This window comes from Tupaia chinensis, unplaced genomic scaffold (genome assembly GCF_000334495.1).
Source record: "Tupaia chinensis unplaced genomic scaffold, TupChi_1.0 Scaffold000140_1, whole genome shotgun sequence".
In the NCBI taxonomy this organism is placed as follows: Eukaryota; Metazoa; Chordata; class Mammalia; order Scandentia; family Tupaiidae; genus Tupaia; species Tupaia belangeri.
The window spans coordinates 8,178,298-8,198,788 of record NW_006159610.1 but is presented as its reverse complement, the minus strand read 5'-3'; the positions used below and the strand labels follow the sequence as shown (position 1 = coordinate 8,198,788).

At 38.5% G+C, this 20,491-nt stretch overlaps 1 protein-coding gene across 6 annotated transcripts in view; it reads left to right on the top strand.

Moving 5' to 3' along the window:
* The window catches only part of BRAF (B-Raf proto-oncogene, serine/threonine kinase), a 183,336-nt gene that overhangs the window by 152,455 nt on the left and 10,390 nt on the right, over nucleotides 1-20,491 (top strand). Inside the window, exons 16-18 of one of the 6 annotated variants that reach the window (XM_027770526.1) lie at nucleotides 7,075-7,209; nucleotides 15,909-16,062; nucleotides 17,282-17,878. In XM_027770526.1, the coding sequence (XP_027626327.1) occupies nucleotides 7,075-7,209; nucleotides 15,909-16,062; nucleotides 17,282-17,331 (339 nt within the window). In that variant the 3' untranslated portion in view covers nucleotides 17,332-17,878. Of the gene's footprint in view, nucleotides 1-1,722; nucleotides 1,807-7,074; nucleotides 7,210-15,908; nucleotides 16,063-17,281; nucleotides 17,879-20,491 lie in introns of those variants that run through there. The other 5 variants (XM_027770522.1, XM_027770524.1, XR_003548826.1 and 2 more) reach the window with 5 other exon arrangements.

Below are 20,491 nucleotides of genomic sequence, written 5' to 3'. Positions count from 1 at the left end.
TGTTGGGTTTATTTTAATAGCTCTGTAAAGGCTCCAGTCCTAGGAAAAAAGTTTAGAGTCCTGGGTAAGCACGTAGGACAGATCTCTTGATCTTTGTTACCAGTTTTAGAAATCTTTTATACTTTGGGCAGTCATGGCAGTATATTAAGACCTTTCCTTGAAATATCGGTCCTCAGTGCTGCTATGGAGAGAAATTTCTGGCTTTCTGACTAGAAGGTAGAGATGTAGCAATCGCTTACCTTATGTTTCTTGACCATAGCACTATTGGAGGAATGAGTTCTGTGCTACTATGGCATCTGGGCTTTATGTTTTTCATTCTGTCTCAGATAGTGTTATCAGAACAGGTGCTTAGCTAGGAACTTTCTCATATCAAATCTTTTTAAATTACTAAGGTTTCTTTTAAAAATAATTATTATTTAAGTAAGTAAGTAAAAGGAATATTATATCATACTTTGATTTTTCAATAATGAAAATTCTAGGCGGAAAGTATGTTTTTTACTTCTTTCTTTCCTAAGTTCCTGTTCTCTGTCCCCTCTTACCTCCCAAAAGGAAGGAACCCACATAACCTCATGAAGTTCTTTGCTTTCTCTGTTTCCCTCATATTAAATTCTCTTAGACTTCTAAAACTGGCCAATAAAAGTGAACTGTTGTACTAAAACCTTGGATCCCCCAACATTTTTAAAAATGCATGTTTGTCTAGAGAAAGAAAAAGGGAGATTATAACATTTATATTGTTAAAATTAGGAAATGATAGCTAGCATATAAACCATGATTAAAGTATATTTGGACTTTATACTGGTTTACATCAGAATCACCTGAGAAGTCTGTTAAAAAATGGAGATGCTAGAGCAGATTCTGACTGAATGGGGTAGATTCCAAGCACTTGTACTTTTAATGTTTCCCAGGTGATTTTGACACATGCCAAAGTTGATAATCAACAATGCAAAGAGTTAAAGTGTGTGAGGTTTATATGTATGTATTTCATCATAATTTCCCAGCCTAGTGAAATGATAGTTTCTATGTATAAACATGTTGTACCTCATTTAAGTAATATGTGTGTTTTGGTCAGTAGTTCAGTTCCCACTCTTTATCACCAGTGATAGCTCTGTATAGCTCTCTCACTTCAACTATTATGTGATATCATAAGTTATCATATATTTTGTATATACTTAATGGACACCATTTGGCCCTTGTTCACCTGGGTCTTTGTGTTTTGAGGGTTTTTTAAAAAATGATTACATTTCTACCCAATTCATCTTAATCTTTAACCCTGAATGAAACTAATATTCAGGGTGCACTGAAATATTAGCTGAAGAACATAGCTGAAATGTCCCACTTACTGTGCTAGTGACAGACGTAGAGCACTGAGAGGACTGATTGCAGAGGACAGACTGGGTAGCCAAATTGTGTCTGATTTATTTGTAAGTCTCATGAGCTCTTGTCTTTTACAGTCTTATTAATTTGACCTAAAGTGTGCCATGTTCACTATTCCTATGCCTGTTTTTTTTCTGGAGGAATTATTACAGATGTTCAGTTTAGTTTTAGGTGATTTATCAGAGACTACAAATAAAAATTTATGAACCTAAGACCAGAATGATACCCATTTGTCAGTGAATAAGTTTATTTTAATAAAATTATAGTACAGAAACAAGTATAATTATCTCCAAAATATGGATAAAAGCGTCCCAGAGTTCTGCACTCATCCACTTCTTGACATTTTAGGTGCTTTGTCCTCCATGGGAGTATAATAAATGATGGCAAGGGCTTACTCTCCATGAGAGAAGTGAGTGAGTGACCACCAGAAGGGTAAGGCCTTTACTAGTTAATTTTTTCTAGTAGTATAGGTAGCCTTCTGGGATTTGCGAGATCAAGTTCAGCATTCTACTACCCCATTCCACTTCATTACCCTGTAGTCTGCTTTCTTCACTTTCCATGGAACTCCCCATCTTGAAAGGATAACTCTGATCATCCTCAGTGAAGTAACCCCAGATAGTGCATCATTTCCTTGATGTGAATTTTCTTTTGTTTTCTCCTACTTTTATCTCCTTGGCTCTCAGATTAGACTTCTGTTTGGCAATTCAGGAACATTCTTTTTCATGGGAAATGAGACAGCTGCTTTTTTACTGTGCAGTATAGGTACCATTTCTGTATAATACCACCTCTGTAATCCGAAGTGGTAGGTTTCACTGAAAATTCAGAGGAGGACTCTGGGAAAACAGTGTGATGTAACAGAAGGCCTTGGACTCAAGACCTGCATGACTGGTCACTTTGCTTTGTTTGTTGATTTTTAAATAACAAAAGTAAGAGATTGGACAAAGAATTCCTTCCAGTATTAAAAGTCACATACTTTTCTAAAATAGGTCTCTTCAGTCTTTGAGGGATGACCATTCCTGTTACTTTGCCTTTTTTACCTTCTGATATCTGTTTACCTGATTATCAATGTAGTCACACCAGTTTTCTTATTGACTAGTATTTGCGTAGTATGTCGTTTTTCATTATTTTACTTCCAATCTACATTATACTTAAAGCAGGATTTTTGTTACTTTTCATACTAGAAGTCTGAGAAATCACTTTGTTTTTCTTCCACTATCATTTCCTTTCCTCTCATCACTCTACCTTTCCTCTTTTAGTGCAACTTCTCTAAATTGGGATTAATAATGAGCTCACTTAAGTTAGGTGTATTGACAGTGTACCTCATGGCTTTCTTTTCTTGGAGTAGAAGTGCCATGTCTTAGAAGAAAATTATAGATAACATATATCTGTTATTTCAAGTGTATGCCAGTTGTTATTACAGTATAACAAACTACCCAGAATGAAGTGACTTTAAACCAGTTAGGTATCTGTAATGTGGGCTGCTGACTGTGAGGAGAGTATGTATCTGTGTCATATCAACTTGACTGGGTGTTAAAAGGACCCGTGTCCAAAAAAGACTCATTCACATACATGGGAAGTCAACACACTACCTGTTCACTGGAAGCTCAGTCAGGTCCTGGGTTCCTGTCTGCAGGGGCCTTTATATGAGGACCTCTTCCTAGGCCGTTTGGACTTTCTCACACTGTGGGGGCTGAGTTCTAAGCCTAAAATCTCAAGAAACAGAAAATGTGTACCAGTATCTTACCAATAGCTAAACTATTTTAGTAGAAAATGTTTTCAGTACCTACTGTATGTAAAGCCCTGTGGAATATAGGGGGATTTTAAGATGGATAAAACACAGTTTCTCTTCTCATTGGAGTTTACAGTTCCGTTAAGGCAGTGCAGGGGTTGATAATCACAAATGAGAAGTCATGTGCCCCAGTAAAACCAAGCAGTGAATGAAGGGGGGAAGATGCCAGGAGTGCTGATTGGATTGAAAGTAAGATATACCAGAAAAAGAATAGGAACCTACAGTATTACAGGTTGAGAGCATCCTTAATCAAAAATGTTGAAATCCTCAATGTCCTGAAATCTAAAACTCTTTGAACACTGACTTGATGGTACAGTGTAAAATTATACACCTGCCCTCGTGTGGCAGATTGCAATCAAAACTCTGCCATACAAAAATATTATGCAAAATTTCCTTTAGGCTATATGTGTTGGTATGAAACATAAACTAATTTTATGTTTACACTTGATAGATCTGGGTTCCAACCCCAGGATACCTTTTTTCCTTCATGATAGAGTAACATGCACACATGAGAGAGAGAAAGAGAGAAGGAGAAGGAGGAGATGAGATGACTCTCCACAGGGTCTAGTGAAGACCCGAGCCATTTCCTCAGTCCTCCAGCCAGTTGGATCCTGGACTCTCAAGCACTTCAAGTACTCGCACAGCATGTTTCAGGCTGGCCTGGCATGAGATTTGAGTTGTGTGAGATCCAACTTGTCTTGAGCAGTGCAGCACCACTGTGCTTCAGAACTGGTCTCCCAAGATATCTTTTATATATCTTTTACATGCAAATATTCCATTATATCTTAAAGATCTTATATATGCAAATATTCCAATATATGACAAACATTCAAAACACTTCTGGACCCAAGCATTCCAGATAAGGAATGTTCAACTATTTGCCATGTTAATCTTCTGTCCATGAATTATACTCAGGAAAGACTTTCTCCTTCCTACTGTCTCTTCTCAGTCAACCCCTTCATTCCAGCAGATGTTTATTGAGGGTAACTGACTGTGTTCTATGCTGACCAGATCCTACAGGCATGTGAAAATGTGACAGTTATCTTGGATTTTTTTTTCTTAATTCTTCCTGAAAGAATTGTAAAAAAAACTTACATACATTGTACATTTTTTTAAGTAGTATAAAAATTGCTGTCTTGGCCAGACAGTGGCATGATGGTTGACATGACTGGAATCCAGAATCAGGTGGCTTGAGATACGCACCAGATACATGGTATGCATGCCCAAAATATCCCAGGAGGAGAGTGGAGGGGAGAGCATTGTGGCAAGGCCATCCCCCTTACTGGATGATTTCTTACTTTTCCCTCTCTCTGTCTGTCTGGCTTTCTCCAGCAAACAGATGCACCCTATAGCCAAAAAATTAATAAGTTTAAGCAACTATAAAAAGTGTAATTTCTGATGTGTTTTGTTAACTTTCATTTTAGTTTGCTAGAGGACACATGAGCTTGCCAGAGACAGACAGAAAGAGACAAGAGATACTAGGGCTGAAACCACAGTTAGCTATCTTCCCCATGGGGCGATGTCCACATCTCAATTCCTCTTCCCTCATTTCTCTTTCTAGAATTTTGGGCGTGCATAGACATGTGCCAGGCATGTGTTTCAAGCTACCACTCTGAGACTTGAACTATGCCATCACCCATGTAGGATTCAGCCACCTTAACCATCACACCATTAGTTACCATTATTAAATGACGCTACTGTATTCCTCCTTGTAAAGTGTATTCAGTAAAATTTTAAAACTATATTGATAAGAATTCACAAGCTCTTCATTGAGTTTTTGTTTTAAGAATTATTTTATTTAACTTTATTTATTTATCTATCTTTCAGTTTGATCAGAGAGAGAGTGAGAAAGAAAGAGGGAACAAGAGAAAGCAAGCCACCAGGTCCAGGACTTGAACTACAGTCAGCATGTGGGAATCCAGCACCCTTAACCACTAGGCCACCTGCTGGCCCCTTCATTAAATTTTGGAAGTTTTGCAAGATCCTTTTTTCTCTTCAAACCTTTTTTAAAGAATTACTAATTTATTTGAAAAAAAATTTTTTTTTAATTTGCTATAGGGCATGTGAGCTTACTGCAGAAGGCAGGAGAGTTGAGAAAGCAAGCCACCAAGTTCAGGACTCAAACCACAAACTGCGTTTGGCCATGTGGGAGTCCAGCACCTTAACCACCATGCTACTTGTTGGACCCCTTTTCACACTTTTTATATTCTATTTACCCTATAGAATTTGATCCTAATGTATAATAATGTGGTTTTTGTTTTTTGTTTAATTTGCTATAGGGCACTTGTATGCTGCATGCTACTCACTGGAGAAAGAGAGGGAAAGTGAGAAATCACTCTTCAAATGGGGTGGCCATGTGCAATTCCTTATTCATTCTCCTTTTGGGGACTTTTGGACACACACCCAAACTTTCCTGGCATGCCTTTTTTCAGTCACCAGGTCCAGAGCTTGAAACACAGTCAACCATATGGGAGTCCAGTCCCTTAACTACTAGTTTTGAACCTGGTGGCTTAAGAATCACATCAAGCATTTATGTGAGTGCATATCCAAAATCCCAAGAGGAAAATGGAGGAAAAGGGATTGCAATGTGGCCAACTTCCTCAAGGAGATGATTTCTTTTTTTTTTTTTTTTTTTTGAGAGGTTTTTGCTATAGGGCGCATGCGCTCGCCAGACAGACAGAGAGAGACAGAGAGATAGAAAGCAGGAAATCACCCCCCAGGGGGGATGGCCACGCCGCAATCCCTTCTCCTCCATTCTCCTCTCGGGATCTTGGGCACGCACGCACACGCGCCCAGCGTGAGTTTAAGCCACCGGGTCCGGGACTCGAACCGCGGTCGACTACGTGGGAGTCCAGCGACATAGCCATTACGCTAACTGCTGGTCCCAAGGAGATGATTTCTCATTTTTCCTCTCACTATCTCTCTGGTGAGCGCACCTATGGCAAAAACCTTACAAAAATAAATTTTTTTAAATGGTTAAAAGCAGATTTGTACTGAATTGGTCTTCTCCCCCAAATCTTGTTATTTACTTAGCTGGATTATTTTGGACAAGTTATTTCATTCATTGGTGCTTTGAATTTCTCATCTATAAAGTGGGATCAGTACCTGCCTCACAGAATTATTTTGAGCATTAGAGTAGGTGACATTTTAGTGCAACATTTACAACCCAAATGTCCTAATGTTTTTAAGCCTTTCAGGGCTGTCCTTTTCTGTTGATAACAGAGTAACAATACCTGAATTGCTATCCTGTGGGACTTTAGGCAGTCCAGACCCTTTCCCTCAGCTTATGAAGACTGATACCTCCCCCCCCTTCAGAGTACTTACCTGGTTGTTGCTTATCACATGCTGCTAGAAATCTGAGACTGCTGTCTTCCGTTAAAACAGTGAGGAGGCTCTGGCTGTCACATTTGTATAGTCAAATACCCCGTTAGGATTTCCACAACAAAAAGGCTAAAATGCAGGTGCCAAAACAACCACTAAAAAGCCTAATTGTTTTGGTTCCTACTACACATATATCAAGGACTTGCCACATTGTCCAACAAGAAGTGCTCTGTAACTTTTTTTTTCTTTTTTAAATAAAGAGGCAGCACTTTAAGATCGGTGTTTTGCAAGTTATCCTGTCAATGGGAAGTGGATTAAATGAGAGACTAGAAGCACTGAGCAAGTTAGGAGACCTTGGCTGTAATCCTGGGATCACAAAGATTTGAGCTTGCTGTTATTAAATGTGGGTTCCCTGCTGTCTGATGGATAAGAATCTAAGAACTAATTTGATTTTTTAAAAAAACTTCTTATTGAGGTATAATGTGCATGTAGAAAAATACATGTCATAAGTGTACAATTTGTTAGATTTTCAGTGTTCACATATTTTTTCAACTTAAGATTGTAATGATTTGCCCTTTGTTTCTCTCCAGATAATTTTTATGGTGGGACGAGGATACCTATCTCCAGATCTCAGTAAGGTACGGAGTAACTGTCCAAAAGCCATGAAGAGATTAATGGCAGAGTGCCTCAAAAAGAAAAGAGATGAGAGAAAACTCTTTCCTCAAATAAGAAAAAGCTCCATGCTACCTAAAAGAACAGACTAACATTCAGAGGTGGTTTTTGAGCACTCTGGTGGGGTACATAGTTTATATTTACCAAGTTTGTATTCCAAATCATTATGTGCAAACTCCAGATAAGTAAACACATGAAGACAGTTTTAAAAAGGTTGAGCAGTATACCTAGAAATTTGGATCCCATTAAAATCCACCTAGAAATTTGGCATCTTGATACAAAATATTCAGAAAGATTCTACATTTATCCAGCAGCTCTTACTCAGAATTTTTTTTTTTTTTAGAGAGATTTTTGCTATAGGGCATGTGCTTGCCAGAGAAATGGAGAGACAAAAGCAAGAAATCACCCCCCAGGGGGGTGGGCATGTCACAATCCTTTCTCTTCCACTCTTTTCTCAGGATTTTGAGCATGCATGCACACGTGCCCAGCATGAGTTTCAAACCACTGGGCCTGGGACACGAACCATGGTTGGCCATGTGGGAGTCCAGTGACATAGCCATTACACCATCTGCTGGTCCCACTCAACTCTTTTTTACAAATTTATATTGGAGATTTCCCAAAGAATTTATATTTATTTAACAGTTATACTATTAGAAACTGAAAGTATGTCTTCAGCTATTTATGAACTTACTTAAACATAATAGTAAAACTTTTTGGGGGGGAGAGGAGAGGTTTTTTGCTACAGGGCACATGCACTCACCAGAAAGACAGAGACAGAAAGCGAGAATTCAACCCCTAGAGGTGTGGCCACACCACAATTCCTTCTCCTCTCAGGATCTTGGGCATGCCCGCACGCGCACCCGGCGTGAGTTTAAGCCACTGGGTCCGGGAAGCGAACTGCAGTCGACTATGTGAGAGTCCAGCAACATATCCATTACATCAACTGCTGGTTCCATAAAACCAATATTTTAAATAGCATTTAGAAAAAATAGATATTTCAAAACCAGAAAATGAGTGAGAAGCATGGTGTTTTATATATTTTGCAAATCTCTTTGCAAAAAGAAGACAGCTGAAGTCTCTGCTTTTGCATTTATTATGTATCAGTGTATCTCACATCATGTCATCTTTGAAAATTTCACTTACACATACAAAATAATGACAGTAAAAAAAGATAGTATCTGAGACCAGTAGGTGGCATAGTGATTGAGAGCACTGGATTCCCACATGGTCTACCATGGATCAAGTCCTAGACCTAGCAGTTTGCTCTCTCCCTTTCTCTTTCTCTCTCTCTCTCTCTCTCTCTCTCTCTCTCATCAAATTAAAAAGTAATAATAACAAACGGAATTAAATAAATAAATCATTCCTTTTTTTTTTAATACAATATCTAATTGTTAAAATAATTTCGAGGCCGTTAGATGGCGTGATAGTTAAGGACGCTGGACTCCTTTACATGGCCAACCACAGTTCAAGTCCCAGTCCTGGCAGCTTGCTTTCTTATTTTCCTGCTCTTTTTCTCTCTCATTCTGTCCCTCTCTGGTTAAATTGCAATAAATAAACAAATAGTCTGTAATGAGCCTTGCAAAGAACTAAGAATACGCTCCTGAACAAGCAGAGAGCTTACCTAGAGTAGATAATGAAATATAAATGCAGTGATTGCTCATGCTCAGGAAGTTCCTCATGGCACTATATTAATTTAGCCTTCATAAATGAGTATGGTTTCAAGTGGGAAATGATGACTCCCACAGTTAATCTGCTACCTAACTACTCAGTGCTCCTTTGTGAACCCCTGTGCCTTTGAATGCCCAGTCCTAGCTGGGTTTTAGAGATAGAAGTCAAGTTCACTCATCCTTTATATATCAATATTATCTAAAAAATTTGTTTTTAGAGACCAGCAGGTAGTGTAATGGCTACATCACTGGACTCCCATGTAGTTGACCACAGTTCCCAGACCTAGCGGCTTAAACTCACACTGGGTGTCTGTGCATGGGTGCCTAAGATCCTGGGAGGAGAATGGAGGAGAAGGGATTGCAGAGTGGCCATCTTCCTGGGGGGTGATTTCTTACTTTTTTTCTCTCTGTCTGTCTCTTGTCTTTCCAGCGAGCGCATGTGCCCTATGGTAAAAACCTCTCTTAAAAAATTTTTAATTTTTGTTTAAAGATTTAAAGAATAAGATTGATGGGGTTTTTTGTTTCTTTGTTTCTTTGTTTGCTTTGGAGAGTTTAAGCCACCAGGTCCGGGACTTCAACTGCAGTTTACTACATGGGAGTCCAGTGACGTAGCCATTACACCATCTGCTGGTCCCAGAATTGATGATTTTAACAAGTCTTTCAAGGGCTGCCTCAGAGAGGAAAATGGAGGCTAAGTGTTTGGGTGGGTTACATACAAGTTTTACATACTGAGGTTTTTAAGTTACCGTTCCTTTAAGGAAAAATTTTGTTTTTAACTCAGAAAGCCTCTGGTTTGAAACTATCAAAATTTCTTGTATTATTATTATTTTTTTTTTTTTAGAGGTTTTTGCTATCAGGCATGTGTGCTCGGCAGAAAGACAGAGACAGAAAGCGAAAAATCACCCCCAGGGTAGATGGCCATGCTGCAATCCCTTCTCCTCTCAGGATCTTGAGCATGCATGTACATGCGCCTGGCCTGAGTTTAAGCCACTGGGTCTGGGTCTTGAACCACGGTCAGCTACATGGTAGTCCAGCGACATAGCCATTACTCCAATGGCTGGTCCCAAGACTATCAAAGTTTTAAGACCAATATTGTTTACCAGTGTCACCTGAATGTGTGCTATATTCTCTTCAAATTCAGGTACTAGGATTTCTTATTTAACATAGTTGATTTACCTTAATAATACAGGGGTTTTTGTTGTTGTGGCGGGTTTTCTTTTTTTTTTAGAGAGAGAGAGAGATTTTTGCTATAGAGCACATGAACTCTCCAGAGACAGACAGAGACAAAGCGACAGAAAGTGAGAAATCATCCCCCAGGGGGATGGCCACCCCACAATGCCTTCTCTTCCATTCTCTTCTCAGGATTTTGGGCTCACACGCACCACACTTCCGGTGTGAGATTAAACTACCAGGTCCAGAACTTGAACCTCAGTTGATCACGTGGGAGTCCGGCGATGTAGCCTTTATGCCATCTGCTATTCCCAGACCCACTTTTAAAATGATATTTAAAGAAAAGCAAAATGCTCATACTTCTAAATACAACATTTCATTCATTGCATCATATTTAAAAAACGAAATGCTTATATGAATTTTCCAGATTATTGGAGGCTCTTTTAAAATATTAGTTTTACCTATTCATTTATTTTTATTATATATATTTTTTGAGATTTTTGCTATGGGAGCCAGCAAGTGGCGTAGTGGTTTAGGCACTGGACTCCCACATGGCTAACCACAGTTTGAGTCTTGGACCTAGCAGTTTCTTTTCTCAATTTCCCTCTCTCTCTTTCTGTTTCTCTCTGTTCAACTGAAATAATAATGATGATTATGATGAATAAAATTAAATAAAATGATTTTTAAAAAAGAAAAGAGATTTTTGCTATAGGGTGTATGCGCTTGCCAGAGAGACAGAGAGAGACAAAGTGGGAAATCACCTCCCAGGGAGGATGGCCATGCCACACAGTCCCTTCTCCATTTTCCTCTTGGGATTTTGGGCACACGCACAAACTGCGTGGTGTGAGTTTTAAGCTGCCAGGTCTGGGACTCAAACCGTGGTCGACTGTGTGGGAGTCCAGTGATGTAACTATTATGGCATCTGCTTTTTACCTTTATATAACGGTATCGTTTCACAGCATACAGTTATGTGCCACATAAACTGCTAATGACTAGAGATCTATATATATTTTTTAAATCCCCACAATTATTAAATATAAAACTTATTTTTTTAAAGAGAGAAAGATTTTCACTATAGGGCATGGGCTCACAAAAGAGACAGAGAGGGACACCAGCAGTTAGCATAATGACTATGTCGCTGGACTCCCACATCGTCGACCACAGTTCGAGTCCTGGACCTGGTGGCTTAAACTCACACCGGGCACATGTGCATGTGTACCCAAGGACCTGAGAGGAGAAAGGAGAAGGGATTGCGGCGTGGCCATCACCCCTGGGGGGGTGATTTCTCACTTCCCGTCTCTCTATCTCTCTCTGTTTTTCTGGTGAGCTCACATGCCCTATAGCAAAAACCTCTCCAAAAAAAAGAGAGATGGGGCCAGCAGGTGGCATGATGGTTAAAGGTGCTGGATTCCCACATGGCTGACAACAGTTCGAGTCCTGGACCTGGTGGCTTGTTTTCTCCCTCTCCCTTTCTCTCTCTCTCTGGTCAAATTAAAAAAATAATAATAACAAATGGAAATAAATAAATAATTCTTTTTAAAACAAAAGAGAGACAGAAAGCAAGAAATCAACCCCCAATGGGGATGGCTACACCGCAATTCCTTTTCCTCCATTCTCCTCTTAGGACCTCAGGCACATACCCACATACGCCTAGTGTGAGTTTTTTAGCCTCTAAGTCTGGGACTCAAACTGCAGTTGACTATGTGGGAGTCCAGTGACATAACCATTACACCATCTGCTGGTCCCTAAAATCATTTTTATAATCTTGAGGTAGGAAAGGCTTTCCTAAGCAAGAAGCAAAAGCCAGGAGCTAGATGGTGGCACAGCCATAAAATGCAGTATTCCATGAGGCCGACACACATGGGAGGGTTCCAGATTCATTTCCGTAGACCTCCTGAGTATACCAACACATGCATGCTGGGGATTTGGGGCTGGCTGGGAGTACATTTTGGCATCAAGACCCTGTTGGGGTTCATCTGGTGGCATGGTGGTTAAGCCACTTGGATCCTATATGGCCAACTGCGCAGTTCAAACCCCAGACCTGGGGCCTGGAGAAACACACAAGACACATGTGCATACATGCTCAGGATTCTGAAAGGAGGGTATCTCTGTTTCTCTGTCTGTCTCTGGGCCAAGCTCATGTGTCCTCTGGCAAATTAAAAAACAAAACAAAACAAAAAAACCCTGTTGGGAGTACTATCCATCCATGTCTATCTTTTACGCAAGGAAGAAATAATTTTTTTAAAAAGAAGGCAGAAATGATCTAGAAGTTATAAAGGAATAGATTAGCAGATGTGACTACATTAACTTTTTAGTTTTCTCTATAGAGTGCATGGAGAGAGAGAGATGGGGTTTGGGGAGTGAGAGATCACCCCTTAAGGGGGAATGGCCACATTGCAGTTCTGTCTCCCTTCTCCTCTTGGGATTTTGAGCCCCCACACACATGCACTTGACTTTTTTTCAAGTTTCTGGGTCCTGAACTTGAACTGCACCATTAGCCAGGTGAGAGCCAGCTGTTGTAACGTCTACGCCATCTGCTGGCCCTACATTAAAAATTTTTTAACATATATAGTAAAAATAATATTGAAAGATAAAGAGAAAAGCAATTGTATATAACAGAGAGTAAATATTTGCAATATGCAAAGGACCCCTACAAATCAAGTAAAGAAAACAAATAGAGGGCCAGTAGGCGGTGTGACGGAGATGCTAGACTTCCATGTGGCTGACTACGGTTTGAGTCCTGCACCTATACTTTCTCATTTTTTTCTCTCTTGTCTGTCTCTGGTGAGTGCATGTGCCCTATAGCAGATTTAAAAATAATAATAATAAAATGAAATAATTATTTAAAAAAGGAAAAAGAAAAAGCAGTAAAAAATAGACAAAGGAGAGCCAGCAGGTAGCATGGTGATTAGGGTGGCTGGATCCCACATGGCCAACCATGGTTTGAGTCCTAGACCTGGCAGCTTGAAAATCACTACAAAGAAATAGATAAACAAATCAACAAATGTTAAAGAAAGAAAAATAAAGAGAAAAGTAATTGTATTATATGTGACAAAGACTAAATATTTGTAGCATGCAAAGGACCCCTACAAATTAAGTAAAGAAAACCAATAGAGGGTCAGCAGGTGGTGTAGTGATAGATTTGAGTCCTGAACCTAGTGGCTTGCTTTCTCACTTCCCCCATCCATGTCTCTCTTTCTCTCTCTGGGGAGCACATGTGCCCTATAGCAAATGAAATAATAATATTAAATATATTTTTAAAAGGAAATAAAACGGTAGAAAATGGACAAAAGAGGGCTAGCAGGTGAGGTAGTGGTTAGGGCTGATTGTGTAGTCCACATGGCCTACTGTGTGGCTTGAATCCTGGACCTGTCTGCTTGAAATAGCAGATTTAAAAATAATAATAATAAAATGAAATAATTATTTAAAAAAGGAAAAAGAAAAAGCAGTAAAAAATAGACAAAGGAGAGCCAGCAGGTAGCATGGTGATTAGGGTGGCTGGATCCCACATGGCCAACCATGGTTTGAGTCCTAGACCTGGCAGCTTGAAAATCACTACAAAGAAATAGATAAACAAATCAACAAATGTTAAAGAAAGAAAAATAAAGAGAAAAGTAATTGTATTATATGTGACAAAGACTAAATATTTGTAGCATGCAAAGGACCCCTACAAATTAAGTAAAGAAAACCAATAGAGGGTCAGCAGGTGGTGTAGTGATAGATTTGAGTCCTGAACCTAGTGGCTTGCTTTCTCACTTCCCCCATCCATGTCTCTCTTTCTCTCTCTGGGGAGCACATGTGCCCTATAGCAAATGAAATAATAATATTAAATATATTTTTAAAAGGAAATAAAACGGTAGAAAATGGACAAAAGAGGGCTAGCAGGTGAGGTAGTGGTTAGGGCTGATTGTGTAGTCCACATGGCCTACTGTGTGGCTTGAATCCTGGACCTGTCTGCTTGAAAAACACCCTGGGCCTGGGTGCGTGTGTGGCCCAAGTCTCAAGAGGAAAATGGAAGAGAGGGATGGTGGCATGGCCATCCTCCCATGGGGATGATTTCCCACTTCCTACTCTCTCTCTACCTCTATCTCTATCTCTCTCTCTCACTCTCACTCTCAAGTGTCCGTAGCCAAAAAAAAAAAAAGACACAGGATATATGTACAGGTGGTTTACAAAAGACAGAAAGAGCCAATGTCCTTAGAAAAAGGTTTAAGATCTTAACAGCAATTACTAAAAAGGCACACAGCAATGAAATATGTTTCAATTTTGCCCCTCAGATTTGCAATATCCAGGAACAATGTTTGAAAGTAGGAAAGAACTTTTTTTCATAATTTTTAATATTATTGATGGAAATGGAAATTATTCTGGTTTTTGGAAGGACTTAGCAGAATCCATAAATATAAAATACCAAAAATCTATGCTATAGAAGCTATTTCCATAAGTATATATGCAAGAATAATGCAAGAATGTTGACTACAGTGGGAAAAATTAAAACCTATGCTATGCAAGAATAAATGCAAGAATGTTGATTGACTACAATGGGAAAAATTAAAGATATAAAGACTAAGGAATTTCTGCATAAATGACTTGAATATTGGTGAGGTAAAAGACAACAATAAAGGAAAGTATGTGTAGTGTGATACCACTTAAAGGTGGTGAGTGAGGGTGGGCTCTAGTGGGTTTTTTATTATTTTTTAGCACCACAGTCTCTACTCATTCTCTTAGGATTTGGGGCACACATGCCTGGCATGCTTCTTAACCTGCCAGGTCCAGGACTCAAACCTCATAGTCAGCCAGGTAGGATCCCACCACCATAACCACCATGCTATCTGCTGGCCCTGGGCTGTTTTCATGTGTGGTATGTTTATGCATTGGAAAAGTCCAGAAGACAGTACACTCTTGAAAGTGGTTACCCTGGAGGGTGGAATCTAAGAGCCTTATATTGCTTATTTTATATGTTTCTGTATTCTTTGAATTTTTATTTGCATGTTATGTTTGGAATTTAAAAATTTTGGTAACATTGTTTCTTTGCCTTATATTAATAATTATAAAGATCACAGTTGAACTTTTTAAGAAGTTCTGATAGCCCAGCACAATAAGAAAAGTAACAATAATGTCTGCTAAAGTTTTACGGATTACTTACTACATGTACCAGATATCATGCCTGGCCCTTTAAACTTCAGTCTCTTATTTATGAACTTGCATTATCGTGCTTTATGCTTTCAAAGGTCATAACCTGCTTCCTTGTACCTTAAAACATGAAAATCTCTACATTATATGTATTGGCATCTATTTGTACAGTTTCCCTGTCCTTTTCACTCTTGGTCACTTCTCACTCTTGTGCCACTAGCAGTTTGGTTATTAGAGTCCTACTTTTAATTCAGCATATTTAAGACATTTCCCATTGCTAAGTTCCTTTTAAAGACAGATTGCTGCGATGATTCCGTTCAGAACTAATCTTCCAGTGCTTTGCTTACTTATACTCTTTTAGAATATTCTTCTGTGGTCTATGACAAATAGTTATATAACTGGTTTCAAATTTTTATTATTTACTGTTCCAATGCTGGCAAATGATCTCAATGTAGATTAAAGCTTAATTAACTATGACTTACTTTTCCCATTCAGTATACAGAGATAAGAGCTGTCATAGTTTGTTAGTTTTATTTTCTTTTTAAAGAAAAATACCAGTTTCTTTCCATGTTTTTCCAGGCATTTATGATAATATTGAAAACAATGTAAGATTTTAGGTATTTTCTTATAAAGTATGATGAGGCTCTTAAAGATTTACACCACCCAGATTTTCATTCTTCTTTCTTTTTTTTTTTTTTTTTTGTTTTTTCTTTCTTTTTTTTTTTTTTTTTTTTTTTTTTTTTTTTTTTTCTTTTTCTTTTTTTTTTTTTTTTTTGTTTTTGTAGATTCTCGCCTCTATTGAGCTGCTGGCCCGCTCATTGCCAAAAATTCACCGCAGTGCATCAGAACCCTCCTTGAATCGGGCTGGTTTCCAAACAGAGGATTTTAGTCTATATGCTTGTGCTTCTCCAAAAACACCCATCCAGGCAGGGGGATATGGTGCGTTTCCTGTCCACTGAAACAAATGAGTGAGAGAGCATAGAAGGATAGCAACAAAAGGAACATAAATGAACCTGTTTGCTTATGTGGTACATTGACTAGGGTATTCTTTTTTTGTTGTTAAAGGTGAACCAAAGAACATTCATGTGTTTAAAGACTAGACATAAGTTTTTCCCAATCTAAAATTAATACTTGACAAATTCAACATTGAATTTTCCACATTCAACGGTTAACATTACATAGTTGTTGGCAAAAACTGGCAGTGCCTCTTCCACAGGTTTTATTTCCTGTCCAAGTTTGTTTCATTTAATTGGTTATTCTAATGATTAAACTCAGTTTTCTCTTTCAGTTTTCTCCTGCAACTTTTGTTATTGGTTATCTCAAGTTTCTTAGGGACCCCAGCAGGTTTTTGCATGTGGAAAGATGACAGTAGGTTAACCTGTGTTAGAAAAGGCAAACCAAACATTTAATTTAGGAAGTGAAACTGAATAATCCTATTTTTAGCTTTAAAATTTTTTCTATAAATATTTCATTTTATTACACTTTGGAAGTTTTTAATATTCTTTACTTCCTTGAAGCAACGGTCTAAATTTCTTTTTTAAAATTTTGGGTGCAAATAACCAAAGGATACTACTGAGGAGTGACATTTTTGACATGAGTAAATGGTTTAACTTTGGATTTTCAGTGGGAAATGTCATAATTGGAATTCTTTTTAATTATTTCTTTTACATATTAGGAATGTCTTACATGTGTAGAGGTCAGGTTTTCTTTTAAATACATTGTTCCCTTAGCCCCGCCCTCCCCTAAAAAGAAAAAAAGTCTGTACAGAATTCTTTGAGAATTTTTAGATTCGTTTGTTTTTTTCTTTTAGATAACTCTTGTTGCCAAACAGCTAGGTACTGGATTTTTTTAAAGTTGTTATTAGTTTAGCTTATACTTACCATTTGTGATGCATATTTTAGCAGTCATACTTTATCACTGTGGCTCATAAAATTTCTGTCCTTAAACTTTTTGCCCAAAGTACTCCTTAGGATAAATGAATGCTCTTCTTGTTTTTGCACTCCACAATGTGAGGTATCATTAGCACACTCTGATGCCAACACTTCCTTATGTAGAAAGTTACTAATGCGACAGTCTGTATATTCTTAGAATAATTCAGAGAACCCAAAGTGAAGGGGCTGTCAAAAATATGGCCCTCTCTACTTTATAGTTGACCTAGGGAGCAATACCAGCCTCTTTCTACCTCATTTACTCCGTTTGGATTTGTGATGATTTGTACATACAGCCAGCAATTCAAGGTTCTTCCAACAGACAGACAACATCTGCATAAATGCCATCCTTCTTTGAAGTCAGTAATGAAGAAAATCGGAAAGACTTTAGTTTTTAAGTACAACAAATAAATTTTTGAAAAATTTTCTTTATTTGAATACAGTCATGCATTGCTTAATGACAGGAATGTGTTCTGAGAAATGCGTCAATTAGGCGATTTTGTCATTACGTGAATATCATAGAGCCCACTTACACAAACCTAGGTAGCAGGCAACCAAAGATACTATCTTAGAGCCAACTTTATACTTAGACTGTGTGTCATAATCTTATGGGACCACTATCATAGGTTTCAGCCAGGGAAACTACTCATGGTAATTGTGGCATACCTTTCCCTTCATGTGGGTAGCTTAAGATAAATAGCACTATCATGATTTTAGAAATTGATTTGTGACTTTCAGTTTAAGAAAGATAGTGAAAAAGGATATTTCTTGTATTTTATAAATTGAGAATAAGAAAGAAATAAAAGAGCATAACAGATTGGAAACATTAAAGTGTGTGATTTCTAAATCCTCTAGTCATGTTAAAGATTTAACTATTATAATCTTCAGATAGGGTTTTATTCTTCACAATAGAATAGCATGCATGTAGCTAACAGATTTTAGGAAATTGATTTGGCCTATGGATGCACAAAAAGCTTGGACATTTTGAGGCACAAGAATAAAAGAATCCTTTAATTGATGGGACTCTTCTGTAATTTCTTAGTACACTTGCCTCATTTTTCTTTTTCTTTCTTTTTTTTACATTTGCCACAGGGTATGTGCCCTCACCAGAGACAGAGAGGAAGAGGGAGAAAGCACCCCTCAATAGGACGTGGGCATGCACGCACACATACCCAGCATGATTTTCAAGCTGTAGGGGTTGGCATTCCATGGGGCAGGTGCCATCACACCCAGTGGAAGCTGGGATTCAAACAGCACAGTTGACCAAATGGAATCCAGCACCCTTAACTACTAGGCCACAGGCCAGTCCCCGCCTCTTTTTTTTATTTGTTTGTTTGTTTGAGAGGTTTTTGCTTATAGGGCGCGTGCGCTTGCCAGAGACAGAAAGCGAGAAATCACCCCCCAGGGGGGAGGGCCACGCCGCAATCCCTTCTCCTCTCAGGATCTTGGGCACGCATGCACACACGCCTGGTGTAAGTCACCAGGTCCAGTACTTGAACTGTAGCTGACTATGTGGGAGTTTAGTGACATAGCCATTATGCTAACTGCTGGTCCCCACCCTGCCTCACTTTTAATCTTCCTTTCATTGTTCATTCTTTTTCCCCAAACATTGCCTTACCTAGTACCCAATCATCTGCATTTGATTCCATTTCTTTCTGTCCTTACCAGCCTCCTTTGCTAAGGCATCACTAAGCTCTGTAGAGCTGCTCAGAAACTCCTCTAGACATTCATTTCTCTTAAGGATTGTATAGTAGTAATTCCACTCTCCCTTCTAAATTGGGCCAGCTGGAAATGTTAGTGGAAGGACATTGAAAACATGGCAGGTGAGATATTTAGATAATGTGAATCTGGAGATATAGGAAGCTTTAGAATAGATCATTTTCTATTTTCAGTTGTTGTTGTTGTTACTGTGTTTTTTGTTTATACAAAGTTTTAGGTATATTCTCCAAATAAAGAAAAACTTGTTTTTTCCTGACCATATATAGAGTTAATCATTTTGACTAGGTAAAAACCTGAACCTTTGTATATAATTTTTTATTGCAGTTTATTTCCTTTTTATAAAATCTGTCTTAGAAGTTTTACTAGTTAGCGATAAAGAGTTAGATATTTCATCTGGATTTTAAATAATTTAGGGATCATAGAATTTAATCAAATGCTTTGGGTTTATTTTCAGTTATTTATACTAGCCATTTAAATACCAAACCAGTAGTTAGAACTGTATTATTTTTTTATTTTTATTTATTTATTTATTTATTTGGAGAGGTTTTTGCTATAGGGCGCGTGCGCTCGCCAGACAGACAGAGAGAGACAGAGAGACAGAAAGCGAGAAATCACCCCCCGGTGGGGAGATGGCCATGCTGTAGTCCCTTCTCCTTCATTCTCCTCTCAGGATCTTGGGCACGCATGCACACACACATGCCTGGCGTGAGTTTTAAGCCTCCAGGTCCGGGACTCGAACCGCGGTTCAACTACATGGGAGTCCAGCAACATAGCCATTACGTTAACTGCTGGTCCCTCTTTATTGTTTTTTTTTGTTTGTTTGTTTAGTTTTTTGCCATAGAGAAAGAGTGCTCACCAGAAAGAGACAGAGAAAGAGAGAGACTGAGAAATCACACCCTATGGGGATGGCCACACCCCAGTCCCTTCTGATCTGTTTCCCTCTCTTGGGATTATATATACACACACACACAGCCTGTTTTTCAAGCTGCTGGATCCAGGACTCAAACTGCGAAGTGGGCCATGTGGGGTACATCCATCCCAACCACCACCTCACCAGCTAGCCCCAAAACCATCCTTTTTTAAAAAGTGGCTATTTATACACTAGCTTAAATGGTTTTTTTCCTCTCAATTTAAGGAAATTATCTTTATGAGATGGATTATTTCATGACTGAACATTTCATCAGCTGTAGTCTTATTTGATTGAGTATTATTTAATTATTGAAGCACTCATTACTAAATATTTCATCTGTCTTGTTAATATTTCTGTAAGAATTTAAAATCCCAGTTTATGCTAGAATGTTTTTCATCCTTTTCAAGCTGCCTGAGAGACCATCAAGAGGAAAGGCAGAATGGGACTTAGTCTGGTTTTCAGTTGATTTTCCCCTTACATTAAAAGCAGTGATGGGAGACAGCAGGCGACATAGTGGTTAAGGCATTGGACTCCTGCATGTCTGACCATGGTTCAATTCCTAGACTTTACAGCTTGCTTTCTCATCTTTCTCTTCCTCTCTCATGCACAGATCCTCTGTAGCAAATTTTAAAAACATAATAATGATAAATAAAACTATATAATTCTCTTTTTTAAAAAAAAGAAAACAGCGATAGAAGTTGGTAGGTAGTGTGGTGGTTAAGACACTGAACTCCCCACAAGTCTGAGTGGGAGTTCAGTGGTTTGAGTCCTGGGTCTGGTGGCTTGCTTTCTCACTTTCCCTCACTCTCTT